Here is a 25,203-nt window from a genome sequence, read left to right as displayed (position 1 = left end):
CTCTCCAGCAAAATGGTGCTGGCTAACTCAGATCTGAGCGATCAGTTGTGTCGTTAACTTGGCTTTCTGGTAAATTCGTAGACAGTAGACTCCGTAAGATTTTTTTCTGAGCACTTGCATATCAGTATATTCAGTTAAAAACATGACTTTGCTGCCAATTCGTCAGTTCTTACCTGGCCTTGAGAGACTGACACGCCACAATTCAGACTTCCATATTTCCTATAAATCACAAAACATCTTTTTAAAGTCAGGGTGCACTGATTTATTATGCTGATAACTGATTAGCATTTCTGTTAAAGTTTTGGAAGAATCTTTAAATAGCTTCTTCAGCCTCTAACTTTTTTTACAGGAAAGAAAAGTGAAGCTCTACTTCTAGAACTCGGTCTGGATTAGAACTTCTGCCTCTTTCATCCATCTCTATATGTCCACATTCCTTAGAGAAGAATCATTATACAGAGAAAATGGCAGAATCACTAGTGTCTTCTAAATATCTAGCCATTAATCCCACCAATCCATCCCATTTTCATTCAAGAAGTATAAGAAATGCTGAATAAAAATTATTAGTTGCCCGATTCCACAGATAAATTGGAATAAATCCAGGTACAGTGGAACAAATCCAAATACAGTAACCGGAATGGAAGTTACTTATTTTAAACTCAAATACTAGATTTTACCATGATCTCTTGAAGGACAAATAGAATCAAGTTTTTAAAGTTTTACCAAGTAGACTTGCAGTATAGTTTCACAGAATAATCCTTAGATTTCAATAAACTTTCAATAAGAGCTTTCCCCTTAGATTGTTTATCAATTAGTCACCCTGTAGAAGAGATCTTTAGTTTTTGAAAGGTGGTTTGGAGTCAGTTCTTACAGTGTTACTGGTTCCCAGCTGCTTGTATGTACCCGGCATCATACAGATCTCAGCAATACAACTCTGGCCTTCGACATTTCTCGTCTATCAGCACAGTGGCATGCAACCTGGCTATAAAGAAGGAAGACTTTCAGGGTAAGTAACATTCTTGGTTGAACTGTAATTAGATTATAAGTGAAGAAGAAGAAAGTTAGTGACAATTGGTAAGAATCAGGAGTAAATGATACGGGAAAACAAAGTGAAGAAGAGTTATATGGTGCAGCTGAAGGGGTTCGGCCAGTTAACTTGGCCAAACTAAATAATTCTAATGAAAAATTATCTTAGGTATCTGAATTATCTGGGTGGGGTATTATCATCAAGTTAAATGGTTTCCTTTTTTGTATGTTACGTGCACCTAAACTGTACAAGGATTCTCAAGAGGCTATTATCAGAGAGAGGCAAGGAATTCTTGCCAGGCTAGCTGATTAAAAAACAAGTTGATGTTCAATTGGGTGGAGAGGCAGTTTAGTCAAATTATAAAGCTAGAAAGAATCTTAAAACGCTTTCCATTTGGATCCTCTACCTTTAGGCTACTGTTCACTCTGCTCAACCAGAAAAATGATTGTATTTCCTATTTTAAAACACCTCTAAAACTGCAGAATTGCAGTCTCCTTTGATAACCAGTTTAAGTTTAATCAGCTCAAGTTCTGTACAGTTGACCAAACTCGGTTCCTTTTATACAGGAAATGAGGCTTCAAGGGTTGCTGGAGACTTGTGTGGGTAGCATAGTAAAAACTGGCTAGCAGGTTAATTTTATGGAAGGCAAGGCAGCATTAAACGACATCCACCAAAGAATTCATTGAGACGTTTCACAATATAATTTACAACAAAAAGACATACAGTCTTGTAAGTAGATTTGTTAATTATCAGTCTCCTAAAATTATATTTGATCTTCTTATAATTAAGTTTTTACATGACACCTCTTGAAGTTCTGGTCTGCGGTATATAATAGGAAAGAATCCAACAACGCAAATGACACTGGTGCTTTACCTTTAAAAATTGTCCCCTTAGGTTAGTGGTTACCAGACTTATGCACACATGAAAGTCATCTGGGGGAGGTTGTTAGAATGCAGATTACTGAGCCCAGCTGAAGATTCTGATGCAGTAGGTCAGAGGTAGGACTGGGACTCTCCCAGGTGAATCCAAAGCAGGTCATCCTCAAACCACATGATGAAAAACTCCATCCAAAATGGAAAATAACCATTTCCCTTTACCAAATAACCTTGTATTTTAGAAAATTTAAAGGGTCAAGTAAATATTTAGGAAGGAGTCTTTGGTTCCAGCTGAGGATGGTGAGAGGCACACCATTTCCAGAATCACCTAGAGAGCTTGGGAATCTTCCCACTTACAAACATCCCCTGAAAGACTCCATCAATCTGAAATTCTGGGGTAATTCATGCTCATTTTGAGAGTATAATATGTAATGCAAATAATTCTAGATGTTACCTAATAAATCACTCCTTAATGAGACTCACTTTAACAGATAATTCAGCTGTTTTCTTAGCATTCAGCTGAGATGAACCAAATTCAAGAAATGAGTATATTAATTGATATTTTGGGAACCCGAGTCATTCCATCGACTCTAAAACATTTGAACCAGTGGTCGAGTGGGGAGAAGCTTTGGGCAATTGGGGGGTAAAATCAAAAGCTCTGAGGAGTGTGTTCCAAAAGAGGTGGGTGGGCAGCCAGGACCAACCGATTCTTCATTGTGCCCATTGCAAACCACCCTCTAGTCTTTGACCTTAATATTAATGTTGCTTTTGCTCTTTGCCACAGCATCCTTAGATTGCAAATTTGTGGCTAAAACATAAATCCTTGGAAAGGCAAATTCCATAGCTTCTACTTTCTTGACTGAAAAGAATAAAACTTTATTTCTAGGATAATTGTATATGCCTGTTTCTTTTATGGTTGCCTTGATTCATTTTTGGAAGATGAGGACATTGTAAACTAATTTCTTTGACCAAGCCAAGAGCTGTGAAACTAAGCAGCATCATTCCTGTTTCTGTTGGGAGGTGAATAAATGCATGGGCGTGAGCTCATGGACATGGACTGTGGAGCCAGCCTAGCTGGCTTTGAATCCTGGCCTTTACTAGTTCTGTGACTTGAGTCAAGTTACTTCACTTCTCTGTGTCTCCATTTCATCATCTAAAAAATGGGGCTTAATATAGAGAACCTACATGATAGAGTCGGGAAGATGATTAATGAGCTTTCAGAATAGTGCTGGGCACAATAAGCATCCAGTAAAAATCAGCTAAGTATTCCCTTCATGATTTACTCTTAAATATTAAATGTTTCAGTGCTTTTAAGGCAGCTTTCATTTTCTTCATTTGTCCCTCTTTATCATAACTAAAGAAGCCAATATTTTCTAAATCAGAAGATTGTCCTCATTGTCTTAGAGAATCCTGATACTATTTTAAATAATATTACCGTTACCCTTGCTAGTGTTGTTTCACTTTGATTTAGGGGCTTTTGTGGTCAAATCAAAAAATGTTTAATCAATATATATATATTGTGATATTCTGGAGAAATGGTGTAGGTACCAAACCAGCAAAGGCTATTACTCTGTTTTTGTTTTTTGGTGTTTGGCAGTGTGGGGAGGGGAGATGCCCTCAGATTAAAAGATACAAGATCTTCACGACATTCCTACTTCCCAGAAGTTCTGGGGAGCAATAGGCAAGTCAGTGGAGAAGAGGTTGCTCTTAGAGAAACCAATAAGTCCCATGACAGGTTAATCACTGAAATCATTTTACTTTCTATGGAACCACAGAGGGCAGTGAAAAAACAGTTACAGAGAATTGATTAAACCAGTACTGTTTATATCATGGCTGATGCAGAGAAGTCTCAGAGTTAATCAGGACATCCTTCTAAGAACACTAGATGGTGCTCTGAATTTAGTTTTAGGATTCATACTACCTCAGGAAATGGCTGTCGTCATTCAACAAATATCTATTAGGTAATGAACAAAATATTCGAAATCTCTGCCCTTGCGGAGCTTCAGTTTAGTGGAGACGGTAGGAAGAGAGACAATGAAAAATAAACATAATATGTAGTATTAGAAGTATATCAGTAGTATATTAGAAAGTGGGGAGCGCTATGGAAAGCAGCAGGGAAAATGGGATGAGGGGCAGTTGCAATTTTAAATAAGCTTGTCAGAGTAGACTTCATTGAGAAGGTGACATCTGAACAAAAACTTGCGTCACTGGAGTGAGCAGTGGGGACATCTGAGGAGAAGGTGTTCCGGGAGAGGAGCAACCTGGCAGACGCCCTAATCCCTAAAGCAGGAGTGGCTGGCTATTTTGAGAATTGCATAGAGATCAGGATGGCAGGAAAGGTGTGAGGATTTTGACTTCTACCCTGATTTTGGATAAAAACACCTTTATTTATTTTTTTAATATTATTTATTTGTTTTTGGCTGTGCCGGGTCTTAGTTGTGGCACATGGGATCTTTTTTCAGTTGTGGCATGTGGGCTTCTTAGTTGCAACATGCGGGCTTCTTAGATGCGATATGCAGACTCTTAGTTGTGGCATGCGGACTCTTAGTTGCAGTGTGCATGTGGGATCTAGTTCCCCTACCAGGGATCGAACCCGGGCCCCCTGCATTGGGAGCACAGAGTCTTACCCATGGGACCACCAGGGAAGTCCCAAAAACATCTTTAACTGAGGTTGTGATTTGAAACAAATGTTGGAGAAACTGTATAAATTAGTGATATGAGATATCATAAATCATGGGCAAATTAACATTGTCTTAAGTAAACTCAATACTTTATGAGATGTATTGGTTTAAAGGAAAAATTACATGAGTGATTTAGCTAAGTCATGTTCTATATACAGGGTCAAAAGTAAAGTCTTAATAACAGGAGACAATGATTTCTTGTAAAAACAGCTGTATGTTCTTTTCTCTTCCCTTTCTGAATAGTTCAGCCCTAAAGCCATTAGGTGTGGCCAAATAAAGTAGGAGTCTATGCAGGGTGGGTAGGCATGGGGGGCTCAGAACGGGGTGTTGGAGCCAGCAGGGGCAAGGAGGGCGTCCTCACAAAGGGGCACCCTGGTGTGGGGTGCCAGAGCCCGTGCAAGGTGAGCCCCCTCATCTACATAGGGGGGCATCAGAGCACAAGATGGGTAAAAACAGCATTTTGGTTGGAGGGGCAGCCCCCAAGCAGCAGGATGTTGGAGCAAATGTGGGGTGAGGGTGCCTGAGAGGGCTGTTTCGGAGTCCAAGCATGATGAGGAGGGCTTTTGTTCAGGTTGGAAGCCTGCTGCAGGACTTCAGAACACAAGGGGTGTGGAGAATATCCATGAAGAAGGGCAGCCTAGTGCAGGGTCTCAGAGTCCCAGAGGGGTGAAGAAGGTATCCACACAGAGTGCTTGGGTGTGCGGTGTCAGAACCCAAGCAGGGAGAGAAGGGCTTTTGTGCACCTAGGATAGGTTATTGGTACTCTAGTGCAGTAAGGAAGGCTTCCATGAAGTAGGGCAGCCTGGGATGAGGCGTCAGAGCTCAAGTGAGGAATTAGGGCATCTTTGCGGGGAAGGAGTGGTAGCAATGGCAGTTTGGTTACGCAGGGGGATAGATGCAATAGGTAAATATATTGAGGATAAGGGAAGCCAGATTTCTCACTGTCAGAGAAGGGAATTACAAATATGGAAAGGGGGAAAGTTTAGAATGAATCCGCTGGTACGAGACTGGAATTAGAGGTGTGTATGTGAACTCACAGATTTCAACAAATGTATAGGAGTAAGTAAACTGGATGTAAAGTGCGTATATGTCACATACCTGCATGTGTTTCTTAGCTTTTTCATCGAGAAGGCTTGTGAGCAGAGATGCCCCAATAACAATGAATGCACATATGAGTCCATATCTTGGCTTCCAAACCCCATTCTCCGTTAAAAAGAACTAGGGCTCCTTGGAGAAATGGCTGACACTAGGGCTAGAGCAAGAAAAGAACAAGATGTGCCTGAGACATCTTGTTGTGCTAGAAAGCAGAAAGTGCTCAAAACTGATGTGTCAAAAGAACACAGAAGTCAGCTTGAAGGGGGATCCCATTAGCCAAATCAGGGGAAATTTCAATGTCACAATAAATAATGAGATTCTAACTCATTAAATAAAATAGGAGAGACTTCCCCAGTGGTGCAGTGGTTAAGAATCCGCCGGTCGGGCTTCCTTGGTGGCGCAGTGGTTTCGAGTCCGTCCGCCTGCCGATGCAGGGGACACGGGTTCGTGCCCCGGTCCGCGAAGATCCCACATGCCGCGGAGCGGCTGGGCCCGTGAGCCATGGCCGCTGAGCCTGCGCGTCCGGAGCTGGTGCTGCGCAATGGGAGAGGCCACAACAGTGAGGGGCCCGCATACCGCAAAAAAAAAAAAAGAATCCGCCTGCCAAGGCAGGGGACACGGGTTGTAGCCCTGGTCCAGGAAGATCCCACATGCCGCGGAGCAACCAAGCCCATGCGCCACAACTACCAAGCCTGCGCTCTAGACCCTGTGAGCCACAACTACTGAGCCCGCGAGCCACAACTACTGAAACCCGCATGCCTAGAGTCCGTGCTCCGCGACAAGAGAAGCCACCACAATGAGCAGCCCACGCACCGCAATGAAGAGTAGCCCCTGCTCACCGCAACTAGAGAAAGCCCGCGCGCAACAACGAAGACCCAACACAGCCAAAGATAAATAAATAAATAAATAAATAAAATAGGAAACCATGAGTCCCTGCTGATATAAAGAAGTGAATAAATAGAAAGTTTGTTGAGGAACAAAATATTTACATAGGCTTAAAATACCTCGTCAAAAAAATACTACATTATAAAGGTGAAAAGAGTAACTTTATAGTGAGAAAACCTGGCAGATGCCGTCTTAATCAAATGCTCAAAGTTAAAATCACCACTAATGAGACAAATCAAATTATGTGCTACCTGCTAGGAAATGAGAACACAACATCACTTTTGTGTCATCCTGCCAAAGATGCTTAACCTGAATCTAATCACGAGGAAACCTCAAACAAACCCTAAATGAAGGACTTTCTACAAAGTAACTGACTGTAATGTTCAAATGTGTCCAGGTCATGAAAGTCAAAGAAATACTAGAGGATCTGTTGCTGAGTGGATGAGGCTAAAGTAACACAATTGAAGGCAGTTTGTGATTCTGAACTGGATCCTTTCACTGTAAAGGATGTTATTTGGGACAATCGTGAAATTTGAATTGGGTTTGGTGATTAGGTGGTAGTGCTGTATCAATGTTAACTTCCTGACTTTGATGATTTTATTGTGATTATTTAGGTGAATGTCCTTGTTTGCAGGAAAACACACTAAAGTATTTAGGGGTGATGGAGCATGATGTCAGCAACTACTCTCAAATTGTTGGAGAGAAAAGTTTTTTGTACTTTACTTGCAACTTTTCTGAAAGTTTGAGATTCTTTCAAAATTAAATAGAAAACATTAAATATTAAAATGAAAATTGGTGCATAGGTATATTCATGAATAGACCAATGACATGATATGTTGCTAAATTGTTTTTCCCTTAAAGTTTTTTCAGATTTTAAAGAGAAATCATTAAGTAAATAGATGTCATGGCTGTTGACAGAAAGAAAGCGTAGCTCCTGGAGAGGGGTATGACCTCAGGGTACTCAAAGTGAAATATTCCAGAGATGATTTTTGCTCTTTTCTGCCCCTGCCCCCCATACATATATCTGCTTTAATGGGGACCCAAACACTGCCAAGAATTCTCAGGTAGTACTTATGTAAAAGGATCCACTGGTAACCATGACACCTGCCTTATTTGATTATAACCTTTTAGAAATATGTATTTATTTTAAGGCAATTCCACTAATATCTGAGTTGCTAGATTTCTGAAATGTTATTTCCAGTTATCTTCTAGTACTAAAATGAACTCATTTATTTAGGTTATATATGTGAGCTGTATAACAATAATGTTTACTATTCCAGATAAAATCCCCTAAAGTATTTTTAGAATCTTTATCATTTAACTTGCATGCTGCCAATTTTTCATCAGTTTTTTACTTTCTCAATCTGGGAACTATATTTTAATTCTGAGGTAATTCAGTTTGCTAAATACTTTGTCATTTGTTTATATGATTAGAAATACAGTTTTCAACTGGTAAACTCTCCTTCATCTCTGTTCCTTCTGTTAATGATGTCATTATCCATTTGGTCACGTAAGCTAGAAATATGGGAATCAGGTTCACTTCCTCCCTCTTACTCCCCTCAACACACACACACACACACACACCCCTATACTTGACTGGCCTTCATTACGTTGCTTTTCTCTGACCTTTTCTTGAAACATCTCTACCTGAAGGCATCTCTGAAAAGCCTTCATAGTAACATTGATAATGGTAATAAATGATAGCAAGCAGTTTACATAATGTTTACTATGTGTCAGGTGTTACTTCAAGGGCTTTGCAAGTATTATCTCATTTCATCCTCAATTAGGTACTATAATTATCCCCATTTAATTATAGAGGAAACTGAAGCACAGAGAGGCTAAGTTACATGCCCAAGGTCACATAGTTAAAAAAAGGCGCAGTGCTGGAATTTGGACTGAAGTAGTATGACACCAGAGTTGGGCTCTTACCACTCCTCAGCCCTTCTCAGTCTCACTCAAGAGATCTGGGCCCTTTTCTGCTCCCATATAGCCTCTTTTTTTTTTTTTTGCGGTACGCGGGCCTCTCACTGTTGTGGGCTCTACCTTAGCAGAGCACAGGCTCCGGGCGCGCAGGCTCAACGGCCATGGCTCACGGGCCCAACCGCTCCGTGGCATGTGGGATCCTCCCAGACCAGGGCACGAACCCGTGTCCCCTGTATCGGCAGGTGAACTCTCAACCACTGCGCCACCAGGGAAGCCCTCCTATAGCCTCTTGTGCACACATCTTTATTATATTCTTATATTGAGATTTTGTATTTATTGATTGGTGTTCCTAGAAGAATGAGAGAATTTTGTTATTTATATTTACAAAAGTAGAGAAAATAATGAACCCACATTACTATATTTCTATTCATTAGAGACAATGAATCCACATATACCCATCAGTCCAATGCAGCACTTATCAACATTTTGCAACACTTGCTTCAATTACCTTTGTTTTCTTTCTGGGTTTTCCTGAAGTATTTTCTTTTCTTTTTTTTTTATAACATAAGATTTTTAAAAATTTATTTATTTAATTTATTTATTTTGGCTGCATTGGGTCTTCTTTGCTGTGCACAGGCTTTCTCTAGTTGTGGCGAGCAGGGGTACTCTTCGTTGCAAGTGCGCGGGCTTCTCATTGCGGTGGCTTCTCTTGCTGCGGAGCACAGGCTCTAGGTGCGCAGGCTTCAGTAGTTGTGTTGTGTGAGCTCAGTAGTTGTGGCTCACGGGCTCTAGAGCGCAAGCTCAGTAGTTGTGGCACACAGGCTTAGTTGCTCCGCGGCATGTGGGATCTTCCCGGACCAGGGCTCCAACCCGTGTCCCCTGCATTGGCAGGCAGATTCTTAATCACTGTGCCACCAGGGAAGCCCTCCTGAAGTATTTTGAACCAAAACCCAGAAACCGAAAATTTCAAATTCTGAAATTTCACCTGTAAATACTTAAGTAGAATCTCTTTTAGAAGGACATTTTTTAAAATATAACCATAATCTCATTATCACACTGAACAAAATTAATATTAATGACTACCTTCTTGATCATGAGTTTCTTGAGGTCAGAAATCATTTCATCCCCTGGTTACCTAGTACATCCCTGATATATGCTGGAGTTTAATAAATGTTTGTTGTGATTCAAAAGGGTTGTTTTTAAGTTGATAAGAACCATGACATTTATCCTCCAGAAACAATGTTATAAATAACAATCAGGTTCTCAGGTTAACTGACAACTCTCATTTAATCTACAATGATTAGATTAAATGGCACTAACGTGTAGGCCTGAGCCTCTGGGAGCCTTAAATCCTAAACTATTTTATCTTTGATTATTGAGTCTGGGGAAATCCCGAGTCTAATTTAACCTAGCCCTGAGTTTTCTTGTTCCCACTGTCAATCTGGGGAGGACCTAAAGACAAGGGCTAGATTGGGTGGGAGTGTTCATTGATAAAGATTTCTTAGAAGGAAATATGGCAGAATCCAGTGAAAAAATAATATATTCTTTTTTTTCATAATAAATTCTGGTTTATTTTTGGGTGGTAAAGAAATAATATATTATTCAAAGAAACTTTTTCATGGAAATACTCCTGCGTATGTGCTAACAAGGTAGTCATTGTTTGTTATAGTTTAAAAAATTGGAGACAAACGTAAGTGCCATTATCAGGGGTATAGTTCAATGAATTATCGTTCTTCCACTTGATGTAGCACCAAGCAGCTGTTGAAGAATGAGGTAGAGCTGTGCGTGCTGATGTCATGTCATGTCAGTGTGGGGGAACCACATTGCAGAATAGTATGTGTGTCTGACTCCATGTGGATAAAAACGTGTGTGCATGCATCAACCTCTTTATGTCAAGGCATTCTAAAAAGACAGGAAGGAGCAGCACTAAACTGTTAGTGGTGGCCAGTGGGTTGGAGAGTAAAAATGGGGTAGAATTGAAGGGGACTATCATATTTTACTCTATGTACCATAGTATTAAATGAATTTTTGAAAAAATAGAAATGTATCAGAGTTTTAGATGATTTTATATCAAAATTTTAAAATCAAGAGCTTGATATATGCAAGGCACTATACTGAAAACAATTTTGACTGATTTGAAAGTGTAAAAATATGAAACTATACTCTTGAGGTTGAGAAGAGCAAAGCCTAAGATGTTTTCTACATGTTATAAATAGAGTGAACTTATTCTACAAATCTTTATTTAATATCTCCTGTTTGATGGGTACTGTGAGCCGTGCTGGGAGAGACAGAAGTGTGTGAAATAGTCCCAACTCTCCTGAACCTTGTAGCCACTGGGAACTATACCATGTGTCTCAAGTAACAATGATGGCTGAGGAGGGCCTGAGGAATGACAGAGTGTCACAGATATGAATTGTGCCTCAGGATTTTTAAATTTTAAGCTCAGATTTTATAAATGAATCCCCCATCTCACTTTTTATTTAATTATAGTTTCAGAATGTCATAATGTCTAATTTGTGGATTACCCTGGAGTCATACATAAGTAGTTCATAGAAAACTGGGACTACTTTTACACATTAAAAAGCAATGACAACAATAGTAAGCACACAGAATTTACATTGCCTGTCCAGCTTACAAATGTCACTTCTTCCTAGTCCCATCCATCCATCCATCTATCCATCCATCCGTTTATTCACTCATTCAACAAATATTTATTGAATGTCTACTTTAGTGTTGCTCTAGGAGATACTGTATGTGTAATAGTAAAAAATAAAGTATTTTATTTTAGAAAACACATTTTAATATTTAAAAATACTGAGGGTCTCAAATAGAACAGTGTAATTCCTGTGCAAAAGTAAGGGGCAAATGTCATTAAAGCTTTTCTTATTGCATTTCTTTCTAATTATGCTCACAGGCTGATTTTATTTCTTATTATGTTATGACTGGTTTTTAAAAATCTCTGCCAAGGGGCTTCCCTGGTGGCGCAGTGGTTGACAATCTGCCTGCTAATGCAGGGGACACGGGTTCGAGCCCTGGTCTGGGAGGATCCCACATGCCATGGAGCAACTAGGCCCGTGAGCCACAACTACTGAGCCTGCGCATCTGGAGCCTGTGCTCCGCAACAAGAGAGGCCGCGATAGTGAGAGGCCCGCGCACCGCGATGAAGAGTGGCCCCCGCTTGCCACAACTAGAGAAAGCCCTCGCACAGAGACGAAAACCCAACACAGCAAAAATAAATAAATTAATTAATAAACTCCTACCCCCAACATCTAAAAAAAAAAAAAATCTCTGCCAAAACACCTAACACATTGGGCATTTTTCCTGATAGTTAATGATTTGGGACTTAATTGAAATACATAATTAGAAAATAAATGTTAGCAAAGCCTGAGTTGATTTATAAGTTACTAAAGCAAAATAAAACATAAACCTCTCATCTTTTACTTCACCTTGAACATGTAGAGGTTTAAAATATAGGCTGTCCAATTTTACAATTCCTAAAGTCTCTTCAGTGTCAATGTGTCAGGCTTTTATTTCTCATCTCAAAATAATTGTTGAAAGATATTGAGGATTGATCATAGGCAAGGTTTCACAACCTTTTTCTTTGTTTTTAACTTTTTATTTTATATTGGAGTATAGTTGATTAAAAATGTTGTGTTAGTTTCAGTTGTACAACAAAGTGATTCAGTTATACATATACATGTATCTATTCTTTTTCAAGTTCTTTTCTCAATTAGGTTCACAACCTTTTTCTTAATTGATCAGTACACTTTGATGTTTATACCATGAGATCATTGGTGAAGATGTTACAGTGGCCATTAATTGATAAAATCAATAGAACAGGGAATTTGGAGACAGAAAAGTCAAGGCTCTGCCACTGCTATTTGGTGACTTCTGCAAATTACAACTGAACTCTCAGTTTGTTTTCTCAGCTACCAAATAGTGGAGGATTTATTAAAGGACTAAGCACAAATACACAAAAATGCTTTAAAAGCTGTAAATCACTATAGATATTTTGTGTTTATATTCATTATAACATTACTCTAGATAAACAGCACTTATTAGAAACCAACAGTAGACATTATATTAGTGGTGAAACACTATTCTCTTGTCAGGAACAAAACAAGGATGTCTGTTTTCATCATCACTATTTTCAACATTGTTCTGTACTTCTAGACCAGCATTGTCCAACAGAACTTTCTGCGGTGATGGCAATATTCTCTGTCTGTGCTGTTCAATATAGTAGCCACTGGCCACAAGTGGCTACCTAAATGTAAATAAATTACAAGAGAATTAAATTTAAAATTTAATTGCACCAGCACTTGCACTAGCCACTTTTCAAGTGCTCATTAGCCACATGTGGCTAGTGGCTACCATATTGGATAGTGCAAACACAGAACATGTCTCTCATTTTAGAAAACTTTATGGGACTAGAAGTTCTATTTGTTTACAATTATAGAATAATGTTTAATTATAACCACATATCTATCCATCCACCAATCTATTCCACCAATCTATTTTTTATGCATTTTAAAGTTACAGACATCAATATACTTCTCCCCTAAACTCTTTAGCATGTGTATCATTAACTATAGTTCAGCACTCGTTTATGCTTCAACAGATAAAATTTTACATATAGTGAAGTGCCTAAATCTTAGAGTATTTATAATTATTGACAAGTGAATACATCTGTGTAATCCAAAACCTAGCAAGATATAGAACATTACCATCATCCCCCATGTTTCCTGATTCTTCTTCCCATTCATTCTCTGCCTCCAACTCCAAATTCTGATTTTTTCAATATAAACTAGTTTTGTCTGTTCTGGAACATCACATCAGTAAATCAAACTTCACGTATTCTTTTGTATAAGGCTTCTTTGACTTATAATGTTTTTGAAATGCTTTTGAAATTCATCAGTGTTTTTCCATATATTGATACTATATATAAATACCTTTATGTTGTTGAGTTGTATTCTACTATTGTATTATACCATAGTTTATCTGCATTCCTGTTGATAGACACCTAGTTGCCAGTTTGGGCTATTATCAGTAGAGCTTCTGTGAATATTCTCATGCAAGTCTTTTTGTGGACCTGTTTTCATTTTTCTAGGAATGGAATTGCTGGATCATAGCATAAGTATATGTTTGTTTGCTGCTAATGTATGGGATTAAATTGATTTTTGTATATTTACCTTTATAGTATGACTTCGCTAAATTCACTTATTAGTTTTAGTAGCTTTTGTAGATTCTTAAAAGTTTTCTATTGTAAACAATCATGTCATCTGTGAAAAGAGACCCTTTACTTCTTCCTTTCTGATCTATATGATCTTTATTTCTTTTTCTTTCTTTATTGCACTGGTGTTCAATAGAAATGGTGAAAGTGACCATCCTTGCTTTGTTCCTTATCTTAGGGAGAAAACATTCAATTTTTCACCACTAAATAGTACGTTAACTGATTATTTCTATAGATGCCCTTTATCAGATTGAGAAAGTTACTTCTAATCCTAATTTGCTGAAAAAAATTTTTTTTTACTAGATTTATTTATTTATTTTTGGCTGCATTGGGTCTTTGTTGCTGCGTGCGGGCTTTCTGTAGTTGTGGCAAGCGGGGGCTGCTCTTTTTTGCGGTGCGCCGGCTTCTCATTGTGGTGGCTTCTCTTGTTGCAGAGCATAGGCTCTAGGCGCGCGGGCTTCAGTAGTTGTGGCACATGGGCTCAGTAGTTGTGGCTCGGGGGCTCTAGAGCACAGGCTCGGTAGCTGTGGCGCACGGGCTTAGTTTCTCCACAGCACGTGGGATCTTCTCAGACCAGGGATCGAACCCGTGTCCCCTGCATTGGCAGATGGATTCTCAACCACTGCGCCACCAGGGAAGTCCCAAGATTTTCTTTAAATGTTTGATAAACTTCACCAGTGAAGTTATCTGGGCCTGGAGTTTTCTTTGTGGGAAAGAATTTGATAACCAAGTCAGTTTCTTTAATAGATATAGAACTAGGCATGTTTTCTGTTTCATGTTGTCTCAGTTTTGGTAATCATATATTTTTCGAGATACTTGCCTATTTCATGTAAGTTGTTGAATTTACTGATATAAAGTTGTTCATTATATTCATTTATCTTTTTAATGTCTGCAATTTCTGTAGTGATATCACCTCTTTATTCCCAATATTGGTAATTTGTGTTCTATCTTTTTTTCTTGACCAGTCTACCTACAGGTTCCCCCTTCCCAGTTTTTTTTTTTTTTTTTTTGGAGTATAGTTGATTTACAATGTTGTGTTAGTTTCTGCGGTACAGCAAAGTGAATCAGTTATACATATACCTATATCCACTTTTTTTTTTTTTTAGATTCTTTTCCCTTATAGGCCATTTACAGAGTATTGAGTAGAGTTCCCTGTGCCCAGTTTTTTTTATGAGGAGCAGGAGCTTTTTAGATAAATTATCTAGTGCTGTATAAATCACCCAAAGCTTAGTGGTTTAAAAAAGTAGTATTCATTTAATACCTCTCACAGTTTCTCTATGTCAGGAATTCAGGAGTGACTTGGATACCCAGTCCTGTCTTGGAGTCTCTGTTAATATTGTGATCAGGTGTCATTTGGGGCTTCAGTCATGTGAAGACTTGAGTAGGGCCAGAGGATTCACTTCCCAAGTGACTCATTCACATAGCTGGCAAGTTAGTGTTGACTATTGACAGGAAACCTCAGTTCCTCTCCATGTTGGCCTCTACGCATGTCATGGTAGCTGGCCTCATGTGCTTGCCAATCTTTGATTGTGAGGTTATATTTGCTTACTTTTAATCTGTGGGAATCCTGTGGACCTAAATTAGGGAGGCTTTCTTCCAGAGAGAATTTGGTCTGCTTTTGCCAGGAACCATTAATGAAGTGGCCTGAAGTAAGAGAGTTCAGTTCGGTGCCCCCCCGCCCCCGTCTACTGCTAGCCTGAGGATTAGAATCCTGGTTTCCGTGATGCTAAGGATTTTTCCCTTGTGGGTTACCTCGTATTTATCATTTGTTTACTGATCACTGCTCCCAGTTCTGATTTCATTTCTTGGTTGTTGGGTTTTTATTGTTTTGTTTGGTGAACAAACAAAATTTTCCTTACTTATGGGGATCTCAGCAATGTATTTGAAGGTATTTTTTACCCAGGATCTAATTGTTTTGTAGCTGAAGGGTCTTTCAAGGAATATGGTCCAGTATATTGCTAGAACAGAAATATCCCATTCACTCTCCAGTTTACTTCAAGTCTGGCTTTTTTCTTTACCCTCCGGTTTGCCAAGGTTGACAGTAACCCCCTTGTTAACAAACCTAGTATATTTTCACTCAGCCTCTCAGCAGCATTGACACAGCTGACCATTCATTTATTCTTTCATCTAGTATGAGCTGAGTACTGTTTTGGATGCTAGAATGAACAGAACAGACAAAAATTCTAGAGATAGGAAACAGGCAGTAAACAATAAACATAATAAACAGATATATAAGGGACTTCCCTGGCAGTCCAGTGGTTAAGCCTCCATGCTTCCACTGCAGGGGGCATGGGTTCGACTCCTGATCAGGGAATTTAGATCCCACACGCTACGCTGTGCTGGCAAAAAAAAAAAAAAAAACCAAAATCAAAACAACAACAAAAAAGGATATATAAAAAGGTAGTAAATGCTTTTAACAAAAATTGGAGCAGGGCAGAGGGCCTCAGGAATCCTGAAAGAGAGGTTGAAATTTTTAAAGGGGCAGGAAGAGTAAGCCTTATTGAGAAAATGATATTTGAGGAAATACTTGAAGGAGGTAACAGAGTAGTCCATGAGGATATGTGAAGGAAGAACATTCTAGGTAGTGAGAACAACCAGTGTAAACTCCTGGAGCAGGATTGTGCCTGTGTTTTCAGGAAGAGGTCCAGTGTAGCTGGAACAAAGTGAGCATGGGAGATGTAATAAGAGGTAAGATCAGATAGGGAAGGGGGGCTGGCAAATCATGTCAGAGCCTGTAGGACACTATACAGACTGACTTTTACTGAGATGGGAAGCCATTTTTTGAGCAGAGTTATGATATGAACTGACTTTTTTTTTTCCCGCCACACTGCACGGCTTGCAGGATCTTATTCCCAACCAGGGATTGAACCCGTGCCCCCTGCAGTGGAAGCACGGAGTCCTAACCACTGGACAGACAGAGAATTCCCTGAACTGACTTGTTTTTAAATGATCCCTCTGGCTGCTTACTGTGTTGATAGAAAACCATAGGAGATCAAGGATGGGAAGGAGATCAAGATCAGGAAGACCACTTGAGATGCTATTGTAGCCATCTTTCTCCTTGACCCTTTTTCCTCTCTTGGGTCAATTACTGTATCTCCTGATTTTTCTCTTGCCTTACTAGCTGTTTCCTTCTATAGTTCCTTCTCCAGCACATCTTCTCCAATTTCCAAATGTTGGAATACCTCAGACTTGGTCCTAAGATCCTTCTTGTATCTAGGTCCATTCACTGGTGATCTCATGCAAACCTCTAGCTTTTAATGGCTTTAATACCTATGATTTATGCTGGTAATGCACAAACTTGAGAGATTCAGCCCGGAGCTCATACTCATAAACCCAGTAGCCTACTTGCTATCCAAACTGGAACTCTTCACTTCTTGCCAAACCTTTCCTCTCCTAATCCAGGCTTTCACACCCCAGTAAATGACACTATATTTGCTCAAGGTGAAAATCGGCCATGGCTCACGGGCCCAGCCGCTCCGTGGCATGTGGGATCTTCCCGGACCGGGGCACGAACCCGTGTCCCCTGCATCGGCAGGCGGACTCTCAACCACTGCGCCAACAGGGAAGCCCAACAGTCATCCTTAATGCCTCTCTTTCCTTCATTTCCACCAGTCCATCAGCAGGATGTGTTTTTCTATCCCTGAATGGATGAGCTATTTCCTCCACAATGCTATGTGTCAAATAACTTCAAAAATCTCAATGGCTTAAACAATGAATATTTTTCTCACTCACAATACTGTCAGTCAGTTGATGTTTGGCTGAGTTTGCCTGGGCTTGGCCTACTTGACTGCAGGCCGCAGGATGGGTTGAGGTCTGTGTGTTCATTCTGGGGCTCAGGCTGAGGGGCAGCAGCTACCCCAGGGATGACCACATGGTGATATCAGAAGCTCAGGAGGGAAAACCAGTCATGCTGGCACATTTCAAGCTTCTGCTCACATCACTTCGCATTGGCTGAAGCAAGTCACATAGACAAGCCTAAAGCTAAGGAGTGGGAAGTACACTATATCCACTATGAGGCCACAGCAAGGGGGTGGCTATATAGTATATTATGGGGATTGAAGAATTGGTACTAATTATTCAATTACTCAGTCTCCCACAACCTCCTGAAGAATTGTATCTCTCCCCAAATCCACTATTAGCCTTCATCTCTTGCCCCAGACAGCTATCTCTGTTTTCATCATACCTAGAGCAATGCCTGGCATTAGTGTATGCTCAGTAAAAAAGTATTGAATAAACAACTCCCAACTGATCTTCCTGGTTACATTTGTCACTCTTTAGTCTCTTTCTACGTAGCAGCCAGGGTGGGGTTTTAAAACCGTAAATCCTATCTGTGATATAATAAAAAGAAATATATTTGGTCTTTTTCCCAAGTTCCAGGCACACAGCTACTAAATTTCTTGGAATTTCCTGGATAATAAGAGTGATAGGAGCATCTTTTATTCTAATGACATGACTCTTGGTGGGTTCTAGATAGCTTCAAGGTGGGGGCTGGTTGCCAGAAAGACCAAACCTAGATTAGAGGCTTGCAACTTTCAGCCCCACCTCCCAACCTCAGGGGAGGGGAGAGGGGCTGGAGATTGAGATCAATCACCAATAGCCAATGATTTATTCAGTGTTGCCTATGTAATGAAGCTTCCATAAAAACCCCTAAAGGACAGGGTTCAGAGAGCTTCCAGGCTGGCGAACACATTGAAATGGTGTTCACTGGGAGGGTGGTGTGCCCAGAGAGGGCATGGAAGCTCTCTGACCTTTCCCCCGTACCTTGCCCTATGCATCTCTTCTGTTTGACTGTTTCCGAGTTGTATTCTTTATAATAAACTAGTAAACATAAGCAACATGCCTTCCTGAGTTCTGTGAGCCATTCTAGCAAATAATTGAACCTGAGCATTGGGTCGTGGGAACCCCAGATGTACAGTCGGTTGGTCAGAAGTACGCGTGGCAACTTGGGACTTGCAAACTAGTTTCTAAAGTGGGGGCAGTCTCGTGGGACTGAGCCCTTAACCTGTGGGGTCTGCACTAGCTCCAGGTAGTTAGTGTCAGAATTGAATTGTAGGACACCCTGTTGATGTCTGCAGAGAACTGGAGAATTGCTCGGTGTGGAAAAACCCATACACATTTGGTGTCAGAAGTGTTGTGAGTAAAAACAGCTCAGACTATCATATTAGTCCCAATTTAAAACCCTGCCGTGGGTTCCCTTTGCTCTTGAACTCCTTACAATGGTCTTTATAAAGGCATCTCTTATCCAGCCAGGCCTGGCTCTCCAAACAATAGCATCTGGTACCACTCACTTCCCTCTGGCTAACTGCCCTTTTCTTCCTCAAATATTCCAATGCTTTTCAGCTGCAAGACCTTTGTACTTGCTGTTCTTCTGACTGGAATGCTTTTTCTCAAGATCCTGGCATGCTAGCTTTCTCTCATCCTCAGCTTCAGCTAAAATGTCACCTCCTTAGAGAGGCCTCCCTGACCATCAATACTTAAAGACCCTCTTCCCTTTCCACCCCTACCCCTGTTATGTTTTATCACCATCACCTTGTTTATTCCTTTCATTGAGTTTATCACTCTGTAAAATTACCTTGTTTTGTTTATCACTAATCTCTAGCACCTAGAATGGTGTCCGGCACAGGTTAAGTGCTGTATAAAAATTCATTATATGAGTACATGGGAAAACATTTCTTCCACATTTTAAAAGAAATTCTTTGCTATCTTTTATTTCCATCTACTCATCCATATATAAAATGTTATAAGTAAGTCCAGATAAAATCAACTCAGGAGAAATAAAAATATTGCAATGTTTGTGTTCGTAAAGAAGAAATTAGGGACTGGAGTTGCTTCAGCCTGTGTTGTGGCATCCTTGAAACTTGTGCCTCTAGGGCACTGATCTGTGGGGTTGAAGGTCTCGGTGCGGCCTCCTTCCACCTCCCTTACCTGACTTACCTTTTCTCTTTTTCCATTCTCATCCCTAGTTAATGTACGAGATTATTTACTTATTTACACTTATTGTTTGTTGCCTGTCTCCCCACTCCCACCCCCGCTGTGAGCTTCATGGGCACATGAAGGCAAGGATCCTATTCTGTTTTTTCTGGTACTCAGTAGATGTTCACCCAACTGCGGGATGAATGGATGAATGCATGAATGTTTCAAAGGAGAGAAAGGAATCTGGGAGGTTCTGAATCAATCTCTTCCTCCAAGTCTTCCCAGAGTAAGGTCACCCTCACCATTGCACAGTCTATCTCCCAAGATACTACAGGCAAAACCTCCACAAGGTATAAATGTTTTACTAGTTTATTCATTGTCAGGATGGTTTTACTTGTATATTTATAAATCTATCTTGTGTGCCTGTTGATGCTTTGTGTGTGAATCCTTTATTCACTCTAGAGCTAGTGTAAGGAGGAATTTAGCTTGGTATTTATGACATTGTGATAGGAAGTGACATCATGATAGGGCAAAATCTGATGAAGTTGAGCTCAGTCCTGTAGAGGCTGTTTCCTCTATGACACAGACTACTTTTCCTCTTCCCACAAGAAAAGCCTAATAGTTGTTTAAATGCTGGATAAAGCTGAGCAGTTAAATTTATCATCAAGAAGGTATTGGAAGAAGAGGAGCAGGAGAGTACAAGAACTAAAAGTGTCACAACTTTGGTAGGAAGTGGCCACTTCAGAATCTTCCCAATTAGCAGGTGTGTTTCTCTTTTAATTTCATGTTTTCTTAGGATGATGACATTAAAATATTCTGTTCTTGGTTATTTTTCACAAACCTTATTGTCCTCATGAAAACCCTCCAGTCCCTCAAAATATCAACAGAGAGAAATCTTTCTTTAAAAGATAAACTGTTTTTTTTTCTTTGAAACAACTATGTTGGGAGAGAAATTCTTCCTTTAGTTTGAATAGTCATACTTTTTAGTTGCTTGGAGGCGGTTACATATGAATCTTCATATAAACTTGTATCTATCTCATTTAAAAGAAAAGATGAAAGAAGAGAATTAGCTCATTAATTATTTAAAATACTTGGTGCAACTGTTCCTTATGAATTAATCGAGGCACTTGGAAGACAATTAAACTCAGTGTTAATAACATTGCCAACCTTTTCCAGTATGCTGCACTCCAGATACTATTGTGTTTTCATTGACAACATTCACTATTACATATGCATGTGAAAAACAGGCCTTTTCATCAGAATTACTATAATAGCATTAAGGGATTATTATTTTTTCCGATTTCTTTGGAAGAAAATTCACTTAAATTAGATTATTTATTACTTGACTGCTCTCCTATCTTGCCTGTATTAGGTAACTGGAGTTCATGAAAGTATAAACTTCAGAATAAAAAGCATGATTTTATACATTAATGATTTCAAATAAAAGAGGAGTGTTAGTCTGTGCATCACTTCTTTTTGAGAAAGTTAAGTCTGTGTTCTGCTTAGGAGAGATAACACTTTTTGTCCCTGTACGTGGCCCCCCTGGTGTAACCATTAGTTGCCAATTACTTGCAAACAAATAAACAATTAACTCCTGGAGCTGCTGGCTGGGCCAGTGTTCATTGACATGCTAAAACTTTCTAAGACGGGATTTTAATTAGTGACGTTCTAAATCCAGCCCCCATCGTCAGCGGAGCCATAAGGTGAACTGCAGGAAGGCTCAGCCCGGTACACGTGGGGCAGAGCCAGCCAGGGAGGAGTGGAGAGGCCAGAGCTATAGCTCTGTGCAGCCCACACGAGGATGTCTCCCAGCCTTCAAGAAGGTGCTCGGCTTGGGAAAAGCAAACCCCTGCCCTGCTCCTTTTCAATTGAGAGCATCTTAGGACTGGACCAGAAGAAAGACTGTGTTCCGTCAATGAAACCCCACAGGCCCTGGGCAGACACCTGCGGCTCTTCAGGTACGCCACAACTTAATTTTTAAAATTCTTTGTTAATTAGTTTGCAATGTTTAATTTGACCTTTTTTTCGTACTACATAGACTTAGAGAAAAACTGCAATTTCATCCAATTACATAATTGAAGAATCTAGCACTTTTAATGCCTCCAGCTGAGTCCTATGGGAAATAAAAAGAACATCGGCCTTAGATCCAAGTGGATATGAAGTTCACCCACAGGAAATGCCAAGAATCTTCATTTTCTTCAGAAGATCTCTGGGTGTATTTGCCATATCAGATATTCTAAATCTCTTTTCACTGAAAAATAAATGACATTCAGAGGCCAAAATATGTCCTCTATCAGCAAGGCAGGGTTTTCATTTTTGTTTGCTTCTTGGATTTTGGTCGATGAAAGGTCAGTTCTCCTGTGAAACCCAGAAGAATTCTACTAGGAAAATTAAAGACAAGTTCCTGAAATTACTTCTTATAGAACTTTGTGGAATATAGAATTGGACATCTAAGGTGGGATTTATTTTTCTGTTTTTAGGGAAAGAGGTTAACCTATGGCTACATGTCCCGAGTCTTCCTAATGGGATCTCATTACCTTGTACTGTGGATCACTCAGTGCCGGAAGAAAGTGTTTTGAAATATGAAGATTACTTTTCAGCCTCAGAAAGACTTTCTTTGAAAAGAGAGTTGAGTTGGTATAGAGGCCGAAGACCCAGAACCGCTTTTACTCAAAACCAGGTAGGAAGTTTTTTCAACCAACGATCGTAATACAAAGGCTTTAACTGACACCCTGTTGGGCAAAAGCCTATCCACCTTGGGATCTCAGTTTAGAATCCTTATTAATGAAACAATAGACTGTATCTCTCTTTCTCTCTTTAACAGTTTCTGGATAGTAATTTTTTTTAAAAAAGGCATACAGATTAATTGCCCAAGATTTAAATGCAATTATGTTGCTATACAAATTAAAGTCTATTTTATGATAACATACCAAAGATCAACACTTTAAATAACTGTTTCCTTATTCTTAGATTGAAGTGTTGGAAAATGTCTTTAGAGTAAACTGCTATCCTGGCATTGATATCAGAGAAGACTTAGCTCAAAAATTGAACCTAGAGGAAGACAGAATCCAGGTAATTTTTTAATTTAGTTATTACTTGTGGTAATTAAAATGTTAAGAATAATAAAATAACATTTCTCAGATCTGTTTTCTTTTTCCTTAATTTTAGATCTGGTTCCAAAATCGGCGTGCAAAGCTGAAAAGATCCCATAGAGAATCACAGTTTCTCATGGCCAAAAAAAATTTCAACACAGATCTCCTGGAATAGATAGAAAACTAAACATGGGGAATTATCTTCCAATTGTGGAATATAAAGAATCAATGGGGATATCAAGTGTTAAAAATGTGATGTTTTCTTTTCTGTGTTTAATCTGAGTATTGTCTTTTTTTTCTGAAAATATATTGTGAATAATTACTATTATAACATGGTACCTATTATACTTGGGCACTTTTAGTTACAATAAAGGCCTTTCCTATATATTTTAATAAACTTTTTCAGAAAAAGCCAGCTATTTTTTGTGAGCAAATTTAATCTAATAAATTCGTTTGCTAAAATCAGTAAACTCATGACTAATTGACTCCACAAATGGATTCCATTTACAAAATAATTCAAGTCAAATAATCTGAAGAATGGCACAAAGGTGTGATTTGTTTCAATAAGTTTCCTTCAACTGCATTTTGAAACATTATACTTAAACATATTAGTGTGATTTATTCGTGAATCTTTTGTTCCTCTTGATTTCTGGCAGAAAGCAGTGAGAATTTCTCACTATATATCAACACAAATCCGTATAGCATTCCAGTTTCAAGTTGTTTTTTTTTAAAGCAAAGTTATTATTGCCAAAGTAGAGATGTAAAATCATGAGTTGTCTTATTCATGCCATTAGTATTGCATTGCACAAAAGAACTGAGCTACAAATAAATGCAAATTTTAAAATATTTTTCTAGTCCACTTAATGTTGTGCTTTACTTGCATTCATCAAAGTAAGAATGATCATCTGGCTTGTATCTATTTCCAGTTTAGTGATTTCCAATCACCTGTATATTTTGTTACAAGTAATATGTTGACTGAGGAGGTAAGATAAATCTCCTGCCTTTTGTATATGTTCTGACATTGTCACTGGTAATAATCAGGGCACTTTCTGGGCCAAAACTGTATTTTCTTTGCATTTGCCACTGTACCTGCCAGTTAAAGACAGGAATAAGATAAGATGCGTCACAAGGGAGTCCTGCCACTGGAGATCTGGGTATTTATTTTCCAGTTAATTAACAGAAGGCCAAAGTGGGTGTTCTTTTTGATATGAGCTGGAGAACGCTGACTTTGTTTCCTGGAAGCTGTATTTCAAGTTTGCCCATTTGGATTGAATTCTCCCTTGCTTGCGTTTTTTTCCTTCCTATTCCTCTGCCCTTCTTTTCTCTTCCGGTAATGACCAGAGTAGAATAATTCTTGTTGAATTATTGAGTCTCTGCCCATTATATATTTTTTCTTTCATTTTTTAATTGCATGGAAAAGACTAGAGGAGTTTGTATCTTATTGCTGAGGAAAAGTACCATGACTCAGATTTTAGAGCTTTTAAAAAATCATTTACTGAGAACAATTTGGGGTAGAGAGCTCTGTGTCCCAACAGCTGGTCAGCAGTAAGCTGTGCTTATCCTGTTTCACTATTGCTGAGATGGAGAGAGAGGAGGAAGAGAAGGGCAGCAGGGAAGTAACTGGAAGAGCAGAAGCATTAAATGTTTTCCAAGAAGTCTGTGCTGTCACCCTGTGGGGCCACTTTTGCTAACATAAAGAGCTGCTTTCAGTAATATTATAAAATTCAAAGCACTATTTATAAAATATATTAGTCACAATTTATCCACCAAGAGCTTTCTTTGCTCTTCGTAGGTTCCTATGAAATCATATTAAGGTGGAGGACTAGAAGTCACCAGGAGTGGGTTTGAGGGGAAAGGATCATGTGATGGGTAAGCTTTTTCAAATAGCCATTTATTTTAATCCCAAAGGTCATGTTTACATACTGTAAACAATTCAAGCATTATAGAAGTAGAGTAAAACCTCCCTCAAATCTCATCCTTCACAGATAACCATCATTAAACATTTTTGTAGATCTTTCTGTGTATAAAAGCACATATATATCTATACATGTATATACACACATGTGTATATGTTTGTTGTTTTTGCTGTTGTTATTTTTTATAATGTCATCACACTTGACATTCTGTGCATCTTTCTAACATCTTGCAGTTTCGGAGATATAGCTCTGTCTCCATCTTAATGTTTGCTTGTCTTAGCAAGTCCTGTGTATAACTAACTATTTCACAATGTTAATATTTAAGTATTTTTGAACTAGTACTTTTCACAAATTGAGATTTTTCAAAGAGTAATCATAGGTTATCTAGAATTTATCTAAAATTAAACCTAACCCCCAAATCTGAGAAGTATGAGGATTCTGTATAAAATTATAGACTTTAGAAAAAAATGAAACAGCATCACAAACATTGATCAACGACTAGAAGTGCAATTAAACTTTTTTTTTTTTTGGCCACACTGCACGGCATGCGGAATCTCAGTTCCCCCACC

The 25,203-nt window shown here is 39.1% G+C and overlaps 1 protein-coding gene across 2 annotated transcripts; it reads left to right on the top strand.

Moving 5' to 3' along the window:
- The first annotated feature begins 157 nt into the window (after window positions 1–157).
- On the top strand, window positions 158–23,128 carry HESX1 (HESX homeobox 1). 2 transcript variants are annotated; one of them, XM_024746457.1, is made up of 4 exons: window positions 158–1,003; window positions 22,107–22,306; window positions 22,597–22,698; window positions 22,795–23,128. In XM_024746457.1, the coding sequence occupies exons 1-4, from the start codon at window positions 895–897 to the stop codon at window positions 22,891–22,893; spliced, it is 510 nt and encodes a 169-aa protein (XP_024602225.1). In that variant the 5' UTR covers window positions 158–894; the 3' UTR covers window positions 22,894–23,128. The 2 variants fall into 2 exon arrangements, with proteins under 2 accessions (XP_024602225.1, XP_024602224.1); XM_024746456.1 differs by lacking the exon at window positions 158–1,003 and adding an exon at window positions 21,428–21,584.
- The last annotated feature ends 2,075 nt before the right edge of the window (window positions 23,129–25,203 follow it).

This window comes from Neophocaena asiaeorientalis, unplaced genomic scaffold, assembly GCF_003031525.2.
Source record: "Neophocaena asiaeorientalis asiaeorientalis breed wild unplaced genomic scaffold, Neophocaena_asiaeorientalis_V1.1 scaffold251, whole genome shotgun sequence".
In the NCBI taxonomy this organism is placed as follows: Eukaryota; Metazoa; Chordata; class Mammalia; order Artiodactyla; family Phocoenidae; genus Neophocaena; species Neophocaena asiaeorientalis.
Note: the sequence above shows the minus strand (reverse complement) of the source record. Positions and strands in the feature narration are given on the sequence as shown.

Coding starts and splice junctions, on each gene's coding strand:
- HESX1 (XM_024746456.1), top strand. CDS start 21,428: ATGTCTCCCAGCCTTCAAGAAGGTGCTCGGCTTGGGAAAAGCAAACCC. Junction 21,585..22,106: donor AGACACCTGCGGCTCTTCAG/GTACGCCACAAC, acceptor TTCTGTTTTTAG/GGAAAGAGGTTAACCTATGG. Junction 22,699..22,794: donor TAGAGGAAGACAGAATCCAG/GTAATTTTTTAA, acceptor CCTTAATTTTAG/ATCTGGTTCCAAAATCGGCG.